The 17,736-nt window shown below is 42.3% G+C and overlaps 1 protein-coding gene across 4 annotated transcripts in view; it reads left to right on the top strand.

Annotated features, from left to right (window-relative positions):
• The window catches only part of fam189a1 (family with sequence similarity 189 member A1), a 59,363-nt gene that overhangs the window by 10,709 nt on the left and 30,918 nt on the right, over nt 1-17,736 (top strand). For all 4 annotated transcript variants that reach the window (XM_078085162.1, XM_040163789.2, XM_078085161.1 and 1 more), the window contains exon 2: nt 13,821-13,877. In XM_078085162.1, the coding sequence (XP_077941288.1) occupies nt 13,821-13,877 (57 nt within the window). The remainder of the gene's footprint in view (nt 1-13,820; nt 13,878-17,736) is intronic.

Here is a 17,736-nt window from a genome sequence, read left to right as displayed (position 1 = left end):
TTGCTCTGCACCGTCCTCGCAGCGGCTTCCTGTTCTATGACTCACTCTGTTTCTCACAGTATTAGTTTCTTTCCGCTCACATTCCTCCCCGTACAGCTTGTTCACCATCGTCATTAGGGAAGGACTTGTTGGTTGCTCCCAGAAACATGTTCAGATATTTTGTAGGAGTGAGATGCAAAATAAAAACCACTTCCTCTGTGTATTACATTGACATTGGATGACGGAGACATTGATGCCTGAGACTGAGCTTTGCCTCCCGTCATTCATTTATTTATCAGGATAACAATAAACAATATACGGGGGGGGGCTGAGAGCTCAACACACTTAAAACGGCACACTCAAAGAAATTACATTGATTCTTAAATTCATCAATTTAGGAACCAATGTGTTTTCTACTCTATTTAAAGATCTCATTCATGTATGAAGAATAACTTCCATTCTTGCAATGGTAAGTGGTCTGTACTTGTATAGCGCTTTTGTAGTCTTCCAACCATTCAAAGCGCTTTAACACTACGTGACATCATTCACCCATTCACACCCGTGCATACACTGATGACAGGAGAACCATACACAGTGACACCTGCCCATCAGTCACTAACATTCACACACTGTGTGAATGTTAGTGACTGATGGGCAGCCATGTTGGGTTAAGTGTCTTTCCCAAGGCATCGAACCGCCAACCCTCTGATTGGAGGACGACTGTGCTCCCCACTCACCCACACATATAGCAATATAGACGTATGAGGAACCAACATAAAATAGGAATAATGATGTATTGATATGATATACTATGTTTCTTGGGGACCTCAGAGCGCGTTTGATGCGTATTCTGTTTTTGTGGGGAAGATGCAGCCTGCGTCGTTGAGCAGCTGGAGTTCTAAAACCACAGAGAACCTGTGCGCCATGGCAGAGCAGCAGTCCTTTGAAACATGACAATTGATTCAATCCAAATGTCACACTGTCAGACACAGAGTTACACTACTGGCTGTAGAAGCATATTGTGCTGCGGCTGTTGCAGTGAGCTTTACAGAAGCATTACAGTAAATACCGTATAAACAATTATGTTAGTCAGCCATACACGATTCAATTGGTAGGTTTCCCTTGTTTTATATTGTCATCTTTGCTCCTGAGGTTGGAGGCGTCACGTCTGTCTGCACTGCAGTCCTTCTTGCTGCAAACTCCCACCAGAACTTAGACTGAACAACCGGAGCAAGTCGCCAGCGCTGCAGCACGAGCTTCACCAGTGAACAACATGGATTGTGTTTGACGAGGCTGGAAGCACTGAAGCCTGGTCGCTGCAGCGCTGCACGCTCCTTCAATCAACAAGCTATCGTTACACCGCGATCTGTACCCCCTTCTTATTCAGAATGAATCATTTCAAAATGAAACTTTCACCTGGATGAAAATTAACAATCTGTACAATTCATTTAATTCTTAGAAGTATTTACAAAAAAGTCTCATTTGGTCTTATGGTTGGAAAACACATCATGCTGGTGAACATGTAAACACAATTAGCAGCATTGAAGTCAGCAAAACATGATCATGTTGAAATAATTATGGTCGTACCCAAATATCATCGTACGGACGCTCGATAATAATCACACCCTTTAGAAACCCAGCATTACTTTAGCTGTGTTGCATCTGCGAGGCATTCTAACGAGAGAAACCAGATACAAACTGCGTCCCTTCTTTTGAGTAAGATAAACGGATTGTAATTGTGTTAATATTGGATTTCATTTAGAAGTAACTGCCAGTGACGGCGGCTTTGTTGACACTTCATTTCAGATCTGGTTGCTCTTAATAACGGTGGTGACACCAATGAGGCGTTAGGAGCTGAGACTGTGCACATCTCACCGTCCTCTACTTCTGTTGCAAAACACCGACGGATGAGCTAAAGCACATTTAATTAGGCTCCTGTCAGCGTGGCCCTGCAGTGTTTACTTCACAGGACAAATTACTGAAGAGTACTTCAGTAGCGGGGAGCTAAGTGTGCATCTCTGACGGAGGCAACTACCCAAAACTCTGTCGTTGTACATAAATACCAGTTGTTACAGCATTATGTGCTTTAAAGACGTTTGTCTGTATGTGACTCCTTCGTGGTCACTTCTGGAGAATGTTTGTGACATTCACGTCCTCCTCTTTCCTCTTACTCTCACTCCAGCAATCAGACAGTCAAACGTGGTGTGTTGTTAATAGAAGAAGGAAAAGATGGAGAGTAACACTGATGGACGGGCTGGGCCGACCCAGGAAACATGACAGGCCCACTTCCACCATAGATATACATTTCTGTTTCCACAAATATGCATTTTCTTTCTACTCGGCCTCAGTCTGAGGGGTGCAAATGAAGAGCAGTGTCCAATAAGCCCGCTCAATGCATTGGTTCTCTTCATGTTGCATTGAATCGTTCTTCATTCGAGTCTGTGCTTGGTGAGAAATACCCACTCTGAGCTCCATTTGAGTTCGGCACTAAGGACGCACTCCCACATGATTTAGGTGTTTGTTCGTTTGTTAGGCCGTGAGATATGAAGAATAAAGACAAGATTAATCCCACTTTCTGATCGCGTTGTCCTTCTCGGTCTACCAGAAGAGCATTAGCATATTCACTTTAAATGTCAAACTCTTCCTTTCAAAGCTTGTTTTCCGTATACGTGTAAATTGCTTGGCTTATCTAAACTTCGCAGATGGTTCAAAGTTTTCTGCAGACCAACGGGTGCACCGACATCAGACAAGGTCACAGCCACCGCTGTGGTGGAGGTGTTGTTCAGCATTCGGATTACAGGGATAATCCTTTTATTATTTGACAATACGTTACCTGAGTCTGGTCTGACCTCTACAGTGATGTGATTGTTTGCCGAGGGTCTGTTTGTGCAGCGCGGGCTTTTTGTCAGTGCCTCTGTCCAGATGCTGGTTCCCACAACAGAGATGATGGTTTTGCCTTTTCTCCGATTGGGAGTTATTGCCTGAACCAAGACTCGGTAATATGATCTTTGCCTGTGATTTGATCAATAGACAAGATTACCACAGCCTCCCAAAAGGCCAATATTGTTGTGTGGTAATGGGAGTGCACTGCACATGAGCAACGCTCTGCTGAAGTAATCCACATTGATTTGTGGGGCCACTTTGATAAATTAAGGGGGGTTTTAGTTGTAGGATTGGACCATTGCACTGTTCCCACTACATAATGCCAAATGGAGGCTGGAATATTCTTATCACCCACAATACAAAACGCCTTCAATACAGTTTCAAAAGGTATGAATGAAATCACTGCTAACGTTTCTACTTCCTTGCACACACTCAATAACGTTACCAAAGGACCCCCGACTGTGACAGGACGGCCTGTTTTAATGGATTTAATCTGTTTTTTGCATCAGGTTATTTTTGCGGCTGTATTTTTTACAGGTTCAGGTCAGGTGGCCGTAGAATTGTTGGCTGCAGTTTCACGAGTTCACATGCTCAGCATCAGACCTGATCGTCAACACCAGTATCTTTGTATCCCTAATTCCAAGCTTTTTTCTAGATTTGATATATTCTGAAACGTTTGGCTCTAAAAGGAGAGGACGTCTTCACTTCAATAATACCTGACTGTTCATCAATTCATTGCATGTGCTAATGCTTGCTGTGGGTAGAATCTCTATTAATATTTATGAAAGTCAGGGCTCATTTTGTGCATGTATTTACTGGTTTGTAATTCACAGCAGCAGGAGTACAAATGCATGTGTTCTTTGTGCTTTGTTTGTTCATTGTTCAGAGTTCTTGTAGGAGGGATATAGTAGTATTTTTGTTCGCTCAGCTGCAGCCAAATGTTCCCTTCTCTCTCCATTAGCAGCGAGGTGTTGATTATATTAGATCGTGCTCAAATGCAGGTGACATTGCCCTATGCATTGAGTAATGCTGTATTTGGGTGTTTTTTAGAACATTGTGGTCAGACAGAAATTAATGGGTGCAGAAATGCCCTTGAAAGTTAATCACAAAGCCGTGAAATTAATAATTGAGGGGGCAAACAAAGCACAACTGCACAGAGCCATCAGTGCTGACTCCACACAATGCACAGCACTGCATCAACAACAAACACAACGACTAATCTAATCCAACTAAAGCCTTCACAGGTGGAAGGTGGGCTGGTCTGTGAGGAGAGAGGGGAAAACCGTGAAAATCATCCTTTTACATCAAAAGTAGATGTGAATAGTTCAACAAAAGCAACGATTCCTTTGACCATAACAATCAAACCACAGTGAAAATATTTCGCACGCTTAGTAAAAGTTACAATAGATGAAATACAATGAATAAGGATATGTAACACAAATGATTTTACGGTCTGCATAACCTCTAATCACGCTTAAATCGCAGTGAAGGGGGGGCACTAATCAACGGCTCACACACCTACGACGTATAATTATAATCAATGAATATTTTTTAATAAAAGCTTATTGTTTTACTTGCATACTACCCAGTGTCAATACCCTTTATACAATAAATTACAGTTAATTTGCGGACTGTGACCTGCAGTTTTACCAGGATGTCCGTAGTACAAATGAGTTTGCCAAAATGGTTTAATGCCCAATAAAAACTGCCCCTAAGAAAAAACACATAAATCACACTGCTTGGCAAAGAATTTTTGCCCTCAGGCCGTTGTCAAAGCAATAGGATATGGCAGATTTATTAAAGGATTTAGCTTTAAGGATGAGAGCTCGGCAGGAGGGGGAAACCGAGATGATTCCAGTTATTCTCGGGGACATGCATTCAAACAAAAACTCACACTGATCCAAGTAGATTAAATATAGAGATTATTAAAAAATAAATTGCTCGCGTTGTTCACGTTGTTCACGTTGCTCACGTTGCTCACGTTGTTCAAGTCGCTTTCCTGGATGAAGTAGTAAATGTTCTGTGTGGACATGTTCATCAGTGTGATGCATGCTATTTTTGTGTGTTGTCGTACATCTATTCTGCTGAGCTGGGAAGTCATCTCACAATCCTCTCTGTTTGAACTTTTAGATCAGTTTCTATTTTATATAAATTTGCGTATACAAAACTTGTCTTGGTAAATGTGCTGGCTTTGCTTAGAATTACTGCATGCCTCTGTACACTACGTGTTTGTTTTTTTTTCCTCATTTTTAATTTTTTTTTTATGTTTTAAAGGATTGTGTTCACTTTTCCCTTTGAAATCAATCCATTTTTCAGAGCAGTTGAAGCTAAGAAAATGCTATCTCACCTGCTTAATGAGATAACAAAGAGCATACCATAGGGGATACTAGCCACCTGGTCACGTATGGGGCAGGCCGATGTACATGGTGAAATACGAAACAAATAATTTTGGGAGATTCTACATTCACTCACTGAGAAAATATATCTATATTTGTATTGCATGTATACAAACAAAATGAAAACTAAACAAAATGCTTAAACCAAAACAGTGATGCTGTGGGTCGGACTGGGCTTAACCACGAGCTCTAGCTCTCTTTTAAAGGAACGTAAAGCCAAAGGGCAGCTACACATCCAGGTAGTTGGACAGGTTTCTATGGATATCCGGAAAATAAAAAAACATAAGATTTTTGCAAACACCCTGTACGCCTTCAGGAAGCTACTGTTTGATACCGTTAACATTGTGCAGCTTTAAATCTCTGTGTATTCCTGGAGAGGAGAAGAGGCTGCTGTGTAAAGTCCAAGGCTGCCTCCTGTCTCTTCCGCTCTCTTCAAACCTTGTGTAAGGTTGTATCACAGGAACGCTCTCGCCACGGGGCCCGGCCGATATGTAAGAGAGAACATTACCAGCTGGATCGCAAGGGGAGACGAGACTTCAGGGGAAATATTTAAACAACCATATAATCACTGTTTAAAAAATTTTAAAAACGTAATTGCAGCAGGCCTAAATATAGCGTAGCAGAAGAGTTCTATAGTGAGACTTAAAAGTCCCGTTATTTGACTCGTTTTTTAGTTGTCTTTTCTATAATGTAGTGCAACCAACACGTGTGCTCATGAAGGCCTGATTAACTGATTCAAGTGGCAGCCTGTAGCTTTAATCATGGTTAAACAAACCAATGGATGCCAGCTGCCTCAGTTCACTACAGTCATCACTATTTGGATGCTTTTACTCTGAAGTGGAAACTTTGTGCCCAGAATTGGAAGCATTTAAAACCAACCAGTTGTCATTTAAGTGACCCCCAAATTAATTATTTTTTCAAACCATGGCCAGTGACACTCGACCTGAAGCGATGAAAGAAGCTGAATGGAGCTTGTGGTGGTGATCGTCCTCAGAGGCCTTTCTCACCGGTAATTGCCTCTTGACTTTGAAAGTGTCGCTCAGCTGCCTGAATGACAGTTTGGTGTTTGTCTTTTTTTTTTTGTTTTAATGATTCGCGTTTCGAGTTTTGATGATTCGAGTTTTGTGCCTGCAGGGACATCAAGGTTTCACACCACCATTGAGAATAGAAGTTAAGTGTCTGATGAGACGGCTTCATTAAATAATTTGTAGCAGATGTGAAAACTTGTTTTTTATTTGCAGCTGCATACTAGGAAATAACTTCTCAGTAAAACAGCAGCAATGGTTTAAACTATTTAGGAAGAGATGGCGAGGTTTTTTGTTTAGATTCCGAGCCAGGCTCTCTCTCTCTCTCACTCTGCCACGCTCCATTTCAAATCTAGTCGGCTGCAGGGCCAGATTATCCTGTCAGCACAGAGCTGGAGGCCTGATTCAGCTGTTGGTGTCACTGCAGCTGTGTCCAGGATGGATGCATGGCTGCTTCACTGCTGCACACTGCTGAGAGCCGCAGCCCTTAATTCCTGAATTATGACCACCGAGGCCCCAAAAAGTGCCCATCAACCAAAATGAAGTTGAAATTGAAGTGTTTGGTTAGTGGGTGTCACTGCCAGGTGGATCAGTACGTTCTTCTGCTTTTGTTTCTCACTTACATCCATGCACTCATACACGCTAGAGTGCGTGTGTGGTCACTGCTCAGGCCGGTGCGACATCATCGCCATTTCCATAAGCAACAGCTTGTTTTCGAAAACATTGAAAAGCAAGTTTCTGCATAATATCGCCTAATAACCATGCATGAGACACGTTCACAGCTTTATGTGAACCCCTGACAGGTATCTTCAGTGGCTACCAGATTGGAGGAATAGATCAAAATGTATCATTGTCTCATGGCACTAAAACCCAGATTACAGCCCTCTCTCTGAAGCTGAGCACCATTACAAAGAAATTTGAGATATTGTCACCTGTCTGTCGGTCTTTTGTAGTTCGTATCTACGGCCTCTCTGTGTAAATAGATCTTCTAGTGGATTTTCTCTGCGGTGGAAACAAAATGTCTTGTTGTGCTTTGATTTTCATTCGAGGGATCCAGCCATTAAGGTCAAACACATCTGGATAATTGAAAGCTTCAATCGAGGTCATCAATGTTTTTTGCATCCTCTCACAAGGACTCAAACTAGCCTCACTTCCTGTTTTATTTTCTGACCACACACCTATTACTCACAAACCGCTTTACTTCCGGTCTTTGTTTAGTTTCCCGCCCTTCCTTTCCCCACACCTGAATTCAGTTAGTCAACCCCCCCCCAACACTTAAGCCCCAACCAGTCCCTCAATCCATGTCCGGTCATCAACAGTCCAACTACAGTTTTGTCTGCACGTCGGGCCAACAATATTCTCAGTGTTCTTTAGTGCCAGGTTGTTCTTTGTGTTCCTTTTTTTGTTGCCAAGCCTTTTGCTTCTCTGCCTCCAGCGTGGCGCTCGTGTTTGTGCTGTTTTCCAAACCCTGCAAAGAAATACTTTTGTTTTTGTGAGTCTTAAGTCCTGATCACTCACACATGTAGCCTCTCCTCTTCTGTCTCTTTGCAACACAAGTGGCACTGTTCAAATACGGCCCCATGCACCTGTGTGTGTACCTGGAAGATGCCCAACACTGTATAATTATAAACACAAGGGTCACTATATTATACACTAGTTAGTCTTCCAGGTTCCATTATGGCATGTCCTTCAATCATGGAGTTTTTTGAGACCGTCATGCACAATAACTGAAAACATGTGAACAATTCATATCCACAATGTATCTGCCCCTAATGGTGACGCTGCTTTGCATTGCTGTGGATTTAATGAGCGTGTATGTTATGACGGTGGGGCTCATGGAAAGCAAGCAAGCATGTATGTTTCAGCCAGGAAGTTTACTGGCCAAACAAAAATACCAAATTGACATTTATCCACATGGAACCCTGTAAACATACTCCGGTTTACGTCGTTTGGACCCGCCATGTTCTCCCGTCTGCTATGCTGTTGTTCAGTTGTGACTCCCATTGAGACGGACGTCACTGTCTTGATTCACAGACGTCCACTAGTGAGAGGAGAGCGGCGAAGGGTGACTGGGATGCCACGCCCCTCCCCCGGGCGGCAGCGGTAGCCAACCTGCTGTTGTTCCGCTGTTTCCATGGCAACGGCGGTGAGGCGCTGAGGCGCTGAGCTCCGGAGCGAAGCGGTGACATGCAAGATTGGGGGGAGGGGGTTAGGAAGGAGGAGCAGATGGGTGGGTGGAGAGAAATCGGAATACTATAGGAAACGGATGTCGGGGGGAGAAAGCTGCTGCTGTTGTTGAAGCAGCGGGACGCGAGGAGGCCAAGTGCACGTTGTGCACGTCTGCGTGTTCGCCTTGTCAGCATGAGCTCCAGTGAAACAGGCCACAGTGCTCTGTGCAGGAGCATCATGTCTACCGTGTGGTTCACATGCTCCCTGAGTGCTCTTAAGCCAAGGGTTGAATACACACACACGCACACGCATGTCTATGTGTGGCCTATTGTAGATACTCATGTTGGATGCTCATCCATTGCCTGCAAAGGTTACCTGAAGGTCATTTGAAGCTGAAATTGTCACACAAGCATTATGAATTCAGTTCCCCTGATGCCACATTTCACCTTAATACGTCTTTCATTTGGGGAAACGCACTCACACACAAATATCTTCAAGGTGAAACAAAACTCTATATTGATTAATATTTTTTCCCCTTTCATTTTAACAGAATTTGATTTGGTTGACTTAAATGCAGCTTCATAAAACCAGTGAAGACTTTACTGGAAAATTAATTTAGAGCATACATACTTACAAACTTTTAGGTGCTCCTCTAAATTAATGGAAGCAGCTAAGCAGCATTCAGCAGGGGGGCGATAACATAAATCCTCCAAGTGCAACAGACAGTGGAACCCAATGGACAGACGTGCAGGACATGAGAGATTTACAAGGCAAGAGATGGTCACTAAGTACTCTAATGTGTGTGTTAAAAGACAAAATTCTATAACCATCCATGAATAGGGGTGACGGTGGCACATGGAGTAGAGAGGGTGTGCTGGAAAGCACAAGGTTGGTGGTTTAAATCCAGGCTGCTCCATGTAACATGTCGAAATGTCCCTGAGCAAGACATAATTGCTCCCTAGGTAAAATGTAAAAAAAATATTTAAAAAAAATAAAACATGGGTTAAAATGCAATGTAAGTTGCTTTGGATGTGACAATAGTTGTTGATACGTTTCATTCTGGACAAATGTAGTCATGTAAATCTACTTTAAATCCCCGTTTGAAGGTGATCAGCTGATGTCGGATAAATAGTTCCTTTTTTGAAGTAAGAAACATGTTACTAACACTGCTGTACACTGCAACCTCTTCGACGAAAAGCTCTTGCAGAAGTCCAGGATGGTGAGCTTCCCTGGACATATTCTGCTCAGCCTCATTCTGCAGATTTAACACATGCCTGCCCTTGTCTGCAGAAACACTCTAATGCACTCACACAAAGCTGTGCGCACACACTTTCTCTCATTTCTACTGTGCAAAAAGGCTGCTGAGAAGGAAGATCTGAATCAGAAACAGTTGACTCTGCGGGAAGGTGTTTTTTTTTTTTGACAAGCATTAAGTACCACTGAAAGGAAATAAAAAGAAGATTGTTTCTACTTGAAAGAGAACTGCAGGAGACTCAGTGGCAGCATGTGCAGCATTTGTGTGTATCAGGGAGGTCTGCTTATTTTGGCTCCAGTGTTTAGTTTTACCATGTAAGACCGTGTTTCTACAGAGTGGGTATGACATATCTGTCAAAGTGTGTGTGTGTGTGTGTGTGTGTGTGTGTGTATGTGTGATGCGGAGGATTCATGTGCAGTCAGTCTGTCTGAACAAGCGAGGGTTCCAACCTCTTTCAGAGCAGCAGCTGATGGGAAATCATTATGGATCCTGGCAAATGGCCAGTTTGTGGTTACCAGGGCAACCACACCGGCTCCATCCATCTTGGCAATGGTGATGTTTGAGAAACGGCCTGCTTTCTAAACCCTCACTCCCAGTAATGGCTTCTTTGATTGGCGCCCTGCATGAATGAATAAGAATAGGTCAAGACTGGGATTTAGGTAGAATTCATAGCGGTTACAGCACTTGCATATCTTTTTTTATTCAGTAGTTCAGATTAGATTAGTAGATTCACAAACTTCCAATGGCATCTGGTTATTATGGAAGTCAACACTTTGCAAATGTATTCACCCGCATGTAAATTCATTTTTTCAAGGGAACTACACAGAATGAGATGGGGAAATTGTTACTGAATGATACTGAATGCTAATAACTGTCCCTTATAGTCTCTCTTCCTATAATATTCAAATGTATTCTTATTTGGTGAGTTTATTTGGTGAAGGGGAAAACTAAAAAATTGTTTCTTGTAGTAAACATGTTAATATTAATATTGAGAAAAGCAGTGGGTGCATTACTAGATACACAGTAAGCAGAACTTCATTGTTCAGCAGCTAATTTCTTACATGCGAAAATAGAAAAGGGAATAAAGATGAGTCGGCACGTATGATTGGCTACTGCCAATTATATACATTATTTGAAAATCTGTAATGTCACCAAAGTCTCCAGATTCATCAGAGACTCGAATTCAAGCAGAGGTTCATTAATGATAAATCAGACTTTTGCATTTTATTACACCCAACAACACTAATCTTTACCCAAATGAACTGTGTGTCAGGCATCAAGATAACAAACCTGCATTCCTTCCAGATTTGTTTTTTGTAAATATATTTTCTCATTTGGCCACTTAATTCCATAAAAAGTGTTATCAAAAGGCAACCTTGTGTACTGTAGTTCAAAACATCACACAGCTACTGACAAAAGGTTGTCACAATTTAACGCACTTTTTGTGCGTTTTTCCTTACTTCGACTTGGCTTTTTAAATTGGTCTGTGAATGTCTTGTGAAGGTTTGTAGATTACGATTTGACACCAGGGAATATGGTAACGCGTTGAAAGATGCTTCAGAATTCTTTCAGTGTGTTATTGCTTGTGTGCGCCCCGGGTTTCAGTGACTAATGTTGCTAAGTGTTTCATGTTAATCCTTTTTTGGGAGCAGCCAAGAGGAAAAGCCTCCGACAACCGGCAAAGTTATCACATGCTTCCAGCTCTCACATTGCCCCCCCCCCCCCCCCTCCAACCACAGAGACACAGAGACAGGTACACACAGGCCTTCACAATGTACACATTGCTGCACTAAAGAAGCACAGAGACGGATGAAGAAAAGTAGAGTAAGACAAAGACAGCGAGAGAGACAGAAACACAACGACAGGAAGACAGGAAGTAGTCTTGCCCCAGCCTGACTTGTAACAGCCCCACCCATACGAACTCAAACGATGTTTAAACCTACATGGCACATGACCAGGCATCTGCCACAACATTTTACATACATGTTTTTTTTACGTTTTACATAAATGTAAGTTACCAGTGAATGAAAGTGAGTTTATGTTATGCGTCCTCAGTGAACGCGTGTTTGTGTGTTTTGCTCAGATCAAATATTGACATCCCATTCCAGTATCAAGGGGAGTGAAGAAGTGGAAGATTGACTGCAGTATGGAGACAAGATGGAGAGGGAAATGGAAGTGAAAAGTCTGTAGTGAGAGAGTCAGTGCAGAAATATAAAAAATAAAGCGATGGAGTGTAATACAGGCAGAAATTGGAGAGGAAAAGATGGCCAAAAGTGGAATAGACAGCAGACATCAAGAGCAGTGAAGGGAAGGAGGAGGGCAGGGTGGGGAATAGGGAGAGCATGTTGGTGTTAAATGGAGGGTGAAGAAGGGTGAAAGGGACATGCAGCGACCATGGAGGAATAGAGCGCTGGAGGCTATAAGTACCCTTTGCTTACACCCATTGCGATGATATGAAAACCACTCCTACGCAAGCGGGCGCTGTAGAAGTGCCACACCACGACGAGAGTGAAGCGTGCTGAGAAAATGTTCTTTTTAAATTTGTATCTACACTTAATGAAACTAGCCATGTTGTTTAAAAAAAAACATGTGCTGTTTAGAGTGACGAGGTTATAAAAGACAAACAGACGGTCAAAATCCAACGGACAGCTCAATAACAGCATGGTAGTAATAAGCTTCAGAGGGAAGGGAACAGACCACAACAAGATGAGTCCAGATAGCTCGACTTGTTTCATTTCAGCCAACGCATCAAGCTGAAGGGTAACTGCTTTCAGATGGAGCGCAAAATCTAAAAGCAAATCAGTGCTAATGGAAAATGCTGGAGCACCAACAACTCAGAGACAGCCTGATGAATTCGCCATGCTAATAAAACAAGAAGGCCTCCAAATTAAATGACAAAACACGTCGTTTGTCCATGCCGTTTAGATGGACTGATGTGAGTGTTTTTTGATCTGACTCATCCATCAGCAGGACAGCATCATTTGTCCGTGGCTCCCAAAACCGTACAAATCACTGTGGCAAACATTTTGGTTCATGTTGGAAAAACATCACTGTTTCTTGTTCCCTTTGTTGGGGGTCTTTTGTCGTCGTATTGTGGCTAAAACAACGACCTCTTTAGGGGACACGTGTTGTCAGGGTCAAAAGAAACACAATGGAAACTGGAAACAAACTTGCGGCAGCCTATATGATTACTATGGGTTTGTGATCATGTAACTATATGCTGTATCAGGTTGTGATCACATTTGAAAGAAGCTGGAGACGCTTCACAATAGCTAACCAAACTACATGATTGTGTTGTTAAATTGTTCCCATCTAAATACACAATAAACAACTTTAGGTCTGATTCTTTTCACACTACCAAAAGGTATCAGGCAAATCCACGGTATCAGCTGCCTCGGCGCTGATGCATCGCAGATCGAGTGCAGACATCCAGGACGCTAAACATCTTGACCAGTAGGGAGAGTCTGCAGCTCCCACCCGATCTGTGTGTTACTCGGTGTTTCTTGTAGTAGATAGATCTTTCATATGTACGTATCAAAGAACGGGTTGACTGAAGGACTTAAAATAATGCAAAATAAGTTGTGTTTTTATGTTGTGTCTGTAAATAATAAAGGACATTTTTTATTTTAGTTGCTTCAATAACATTGAGCTGAAACGTTAGTAATAATAGCTAAATCCCACATTTTTCAAACTTTAACCTTGTACATGCTCGCCTCCACAAACTATAGTATTTTAAAGCCATGAAGCTGTGAAGGATTTTTACTTGAAATGATTTTGCATTGTGCCTTTGCTTAGTTTGCTTTGATGGTTGTGCGTCTATCCGTTTTTACCAGACTGTGGCGCTAGATGAAAAATCAGAGAATCACAGGAACAGGAACACATATTCTGTGGAATGATGGATGTTAAGAGAAACCCTAGAGACAATTGATTCAAAGAACTGAAACCTGTCAGATCTCCTGGCTGCTCGTGTTTCTTGCAACATCAAACTCATTTACTAAATCTCAGTAATTATCTTCACGATTGCAGTGTTTTCTTCATCGATAGGAATGCATCTTTGCTTTTTTTCACCAACTTGTCGATATCAACCCGTCTGTTTTGGGTCTTGTCTCACAGGTGCTGCTCTCTGGACTGATTGGAGTGGTGTCATGGAAGAGGCCGCTCTCTCTTGTGGTGAGTGTCCTCTCAATGCTGACACTCGGCTGCTCATCCGACAACTCTGAACCAAGCAATGATACTCAGGAGGGGGTGTAATGTTGTACAAGACACATACTTGCACACCATACTTTCTGTCCCTGCATATGTCTTGGCTCACACGCTGCACCGGAATAGAGATAGAGATCGCATATAAGACCTTATTAACTGCTGCATTGTAGCAGACACATGCAGACCAATAATTCATTAATTATGTATCAATTATTTAATATATACAGTATTTTAAACCTATAAATATCCCAAACGATTCCATCTAGGTTTATTCAACACAATGTGACCTGGTGCTTGAAATGTAAAAAAGAAAGCAGCAGGAAATGTCTCACAGTGAACACAGTAAAAATCCCCCCGTGTTGTGCGTTTTCAGAGTGGCGGGCCGATGTTGGCCGGTATTGATTGCACGTCTTTCAGTCATCTTATTTACTTTTTCACCACATCAGGATTGTACCCCTCTCAATGCATCCCTCTTGTCTCGCTACCTCTACATTCATCACCTCGCTTCCCTGCCACACGTACCTGCATCACTTCTCATTCCCCTTCCCCCTTCAAGCCTTTTTGTGCGGTTACACCAGAGAAAGAGGTCTGAATCATTTCTGCTCTTGTGGATCAAAGGAAATCTCATTGGTGTAAGCAGAAATCAGTCACACAGCGTGCACTGTAAAATAGTTAAACCTTCTTACCTCTTTTTATTTCAAAAGCATCACTAATTGGTCAGAATAGTGCGAAGCTGCCAGGATACAGAGATGCCAGTCGGTGGCCACAGCTGCCCGTCTGAAGAGGCGTCTAACGGGTGATACTGGCGTCGTTGTCGTGACTCTAGCATGTGATGTTCAGTGCCGACGGTCAAGATTCTCCATATCTGGCGTAGACCCAGCACTGACAGGCAGGTGATTAATACACCGGCTGGATGCTTTCAGGCCTGGCAACCGTGCACCAACCCACCAACCAACTGTGGCTGGCCGCGCTCTGCACCGGGATTCATAATAGCTGGAGTGTTTCCAAATCAGTTCTCAAATCGGATTAAACATGTGCGTTAGGGGCTTGGCTTTCTTTGCTGATTTGTTTAAAAGTCTTAAATGAGAAAACAATGCCAGGGGCTATTTATAGGGACAAGTTAACCAGTCAGTTGACAGAAGATTATTTAATGTACTGTTTTGCTTTTTAGATTATGTTAATTTGCTTCCTTGCACAGTTAGTCAGTGATGTCATACACAGTCCTGCCTGAATTGATCCACCTTTGGGCCCCTGACGGGCTTAAAAGCTGCGTGTTTGGCCGATATCTGTGACCAAACCGATCTTTTTACCCCCATCAGCCATTGTGGTTTGAAATAAACTGCCTGTAGCTCGTTCAGGTAGCCAGCTCTGCATTGCCTCCCACTATATACACTGTATGTCCTTTAGCTGACCCCGGTGTTATTCCACAGTTTCCTTTCTGTTCACTTTTAAGTCACAAGCGCCTGTTGACTGTTGATTCTGACCCTGGCAACACATGATGGCTGAAATGTGGTTGGATAAAAGCTCTCACATTGGCATCAAAATCTTAAACTGAGGCTGTACAGCAAGAGGAAAGCTATACTAAAGAGAATAGACTATGGGGAATCATTTAATACATGTTTGTGGGGAAAAAAAATATGAAAAGGAAATTGATATTCTCATGATTTTGTACAGCAAAGAAGGCCCGCCACTGATTAATGAAGCTTACCTTTCTGTTAAACATCAAGTCAGAGAGACAATTAGCTTCCAGAAAAGACTGGAAACGGGCAGAAAACAGAAAGTCTGGCTCTGTCCAAAGTGCCTACCAGCACAACTAAAGATTCCTAATTAACACGTGTTGTCTGGCCTGATTGTGTAAGTGTAAAAACACACTGTGGGGATTATGGTGCCACCTTTGTATTTGTCTGGTTACCTGGCAGTGACGACAGCAATAGTCCTTATGCTGTGCTAAGCTGCCCTGCTCTGAGCTGTATCTTCATACCAAAAAACGTTAGACCTAAGTTGTTAGAGTAGGATTTCTACTGTTTTGTATTTCCGTATGTTTTGATGGAAATGTTTATGCTATTTTATAGACCTAAAGATTAATGGATACACCCAATAACAGTAACAATCTTTAGTTGCAGTCCTAAAACAATTGGTATGAAATATTGAAATAAGTTTTCCTCTAATTTCAACGGTCTGTCAGTGTTTATGAATTTAAAAAGCGCTCTGAGATTTGGGGCAGATACGAGTCATAAATAGAATATGCGCGCTACGCTTTTGGTTTTGACACATTGTAGTCAGCATACGACACTGAGTGCAATGTTTGGATGGTCGGATATTTTCATGGCAGTGTTGGAGAAACATGGTGCAAGATATGAAATCCCACAACTTTTCTTGTAAACTCCACCTTCAAGATATATCTATATTTTATATATTCTCTGCGGAATGAGAAAATACGCCGTTCCCATGTTCGGAGGAAATCCTACTACTTCTTTATTCCTTATCTTGTAGTTTTCTATCAAGTCCAGTGTGCTGCGTTAATGCTGTGCAGGTTTACCTCGTATCACGCGGAGGCCGGAGAAGAAAACGAGACTACATGCAGTCCGCTGCTGTTTGTGACGGTGACGGATTATGTGTTTAGTAAGAGACAGGAAGACGAGGAGAGTTAGAGGGCATTAAGCCCTGGTTTGCCCTGCCAGGAAACGAGGCGGAGATGGTCTGCAGTATCGAGTACTTCATCTGCGGGGCAACGGTTTTACCTCCTTTGGCTGATGGACAGTGAGTCCGCAGCCGAATATTTCAATGAAAATCTTTGAGATTGACACATTAAAGCGAAGGTATGTACAGTCAATACAACAAATGGCTCTACGTGCGTTTGAATGTGTTTCCATTTCCAGTTGATTATATTTGTCCTCTGTGACTCCAATGAAGCCCTCACAAGCTTTACCAGAACACAGTCTTCTTGATTGGCTTTGATTCTGTTCACTGTGTTCCCTCACAAGCTGAACATTACATGAGAAGATAGAACCAAGAGGCAATTAGCTTGGCTTACCTTGTAATATGATGCATCTCTTGGTTCATTTGCACGCAAACAGAAATGTTAAAACAGGGTTCATTCACATCCAGCAGCCTGAAAAGACTGAAGCTCAAGTCAAGATGTAATCATAATGAAGTTCATCTCACAATCAGAGAGTAGACGAAATGCAGTGTACCGTACAGGCAATAGTTATTTATAACGTAAGCTCTAGATCCAGTAATTCACAGGCATAAGGGTGTAATTGAAATTTCTAACTCTTTGCAAATTTCCCAAAATGAATAGAGACCCATTCTTAGTTTATGGATATATTTGTTTGGCGGTTTCATTCATAAAGACATTGCGATGTTTACACTGGAGCGACCCAATGACTGTACCCTGGAGGGATTTAAATAATAGAGAGCCACAGCAGTCTTGAGGTGAAACGGTCACTGCACTTGTGAGGTGTCGGCCAGGGAGAGGCTCTAACACGAGCAGCTACTTCACATTCATGTGTCCACACGGATGTGAGTGCACGTTGTCCTTTAGGGTTCTTTGAGCCGGGGCAGTGTAGCTGAACCATGGTCATAATGTCAGACTGTGCTTCTCTGCACCACTGACTCGTTGACAATATTCTGTTATTCTTATACTATTCCAATACTGGTCTTGCAAATCTCTGTCAAAACATTGAGTTTCCCGTTTTAGCCGGTCAAGAAGATTATAGACAATGTATTTATGTCACTGAACACCCACCAGCTGAGAAGTGCTTGTGGAACAAGCAGGGGAATTATTTATTTTAATATATTTAATATAATATTTATCTTTATAACC

This window comes from Gasterosteus aculeatus, chromosome 12 (assembly GCF_964276395.1).
Source record: "Gasterosteus aculeatus chromosome 12, fGasAcu3.hap1.1, whole genome shotgun sequence".
NCBI classification, from domain to species: domain Eukaryota; kingdom Metazoa; phylum Chordata; class Actinopteri; order Perciformes; family Gasterosteidae; genus Gasterosteus; species Gasterosteus aculeatus.
This window is presented reverse-complemented; position numbering and strand designations above follow the sequence as displayed.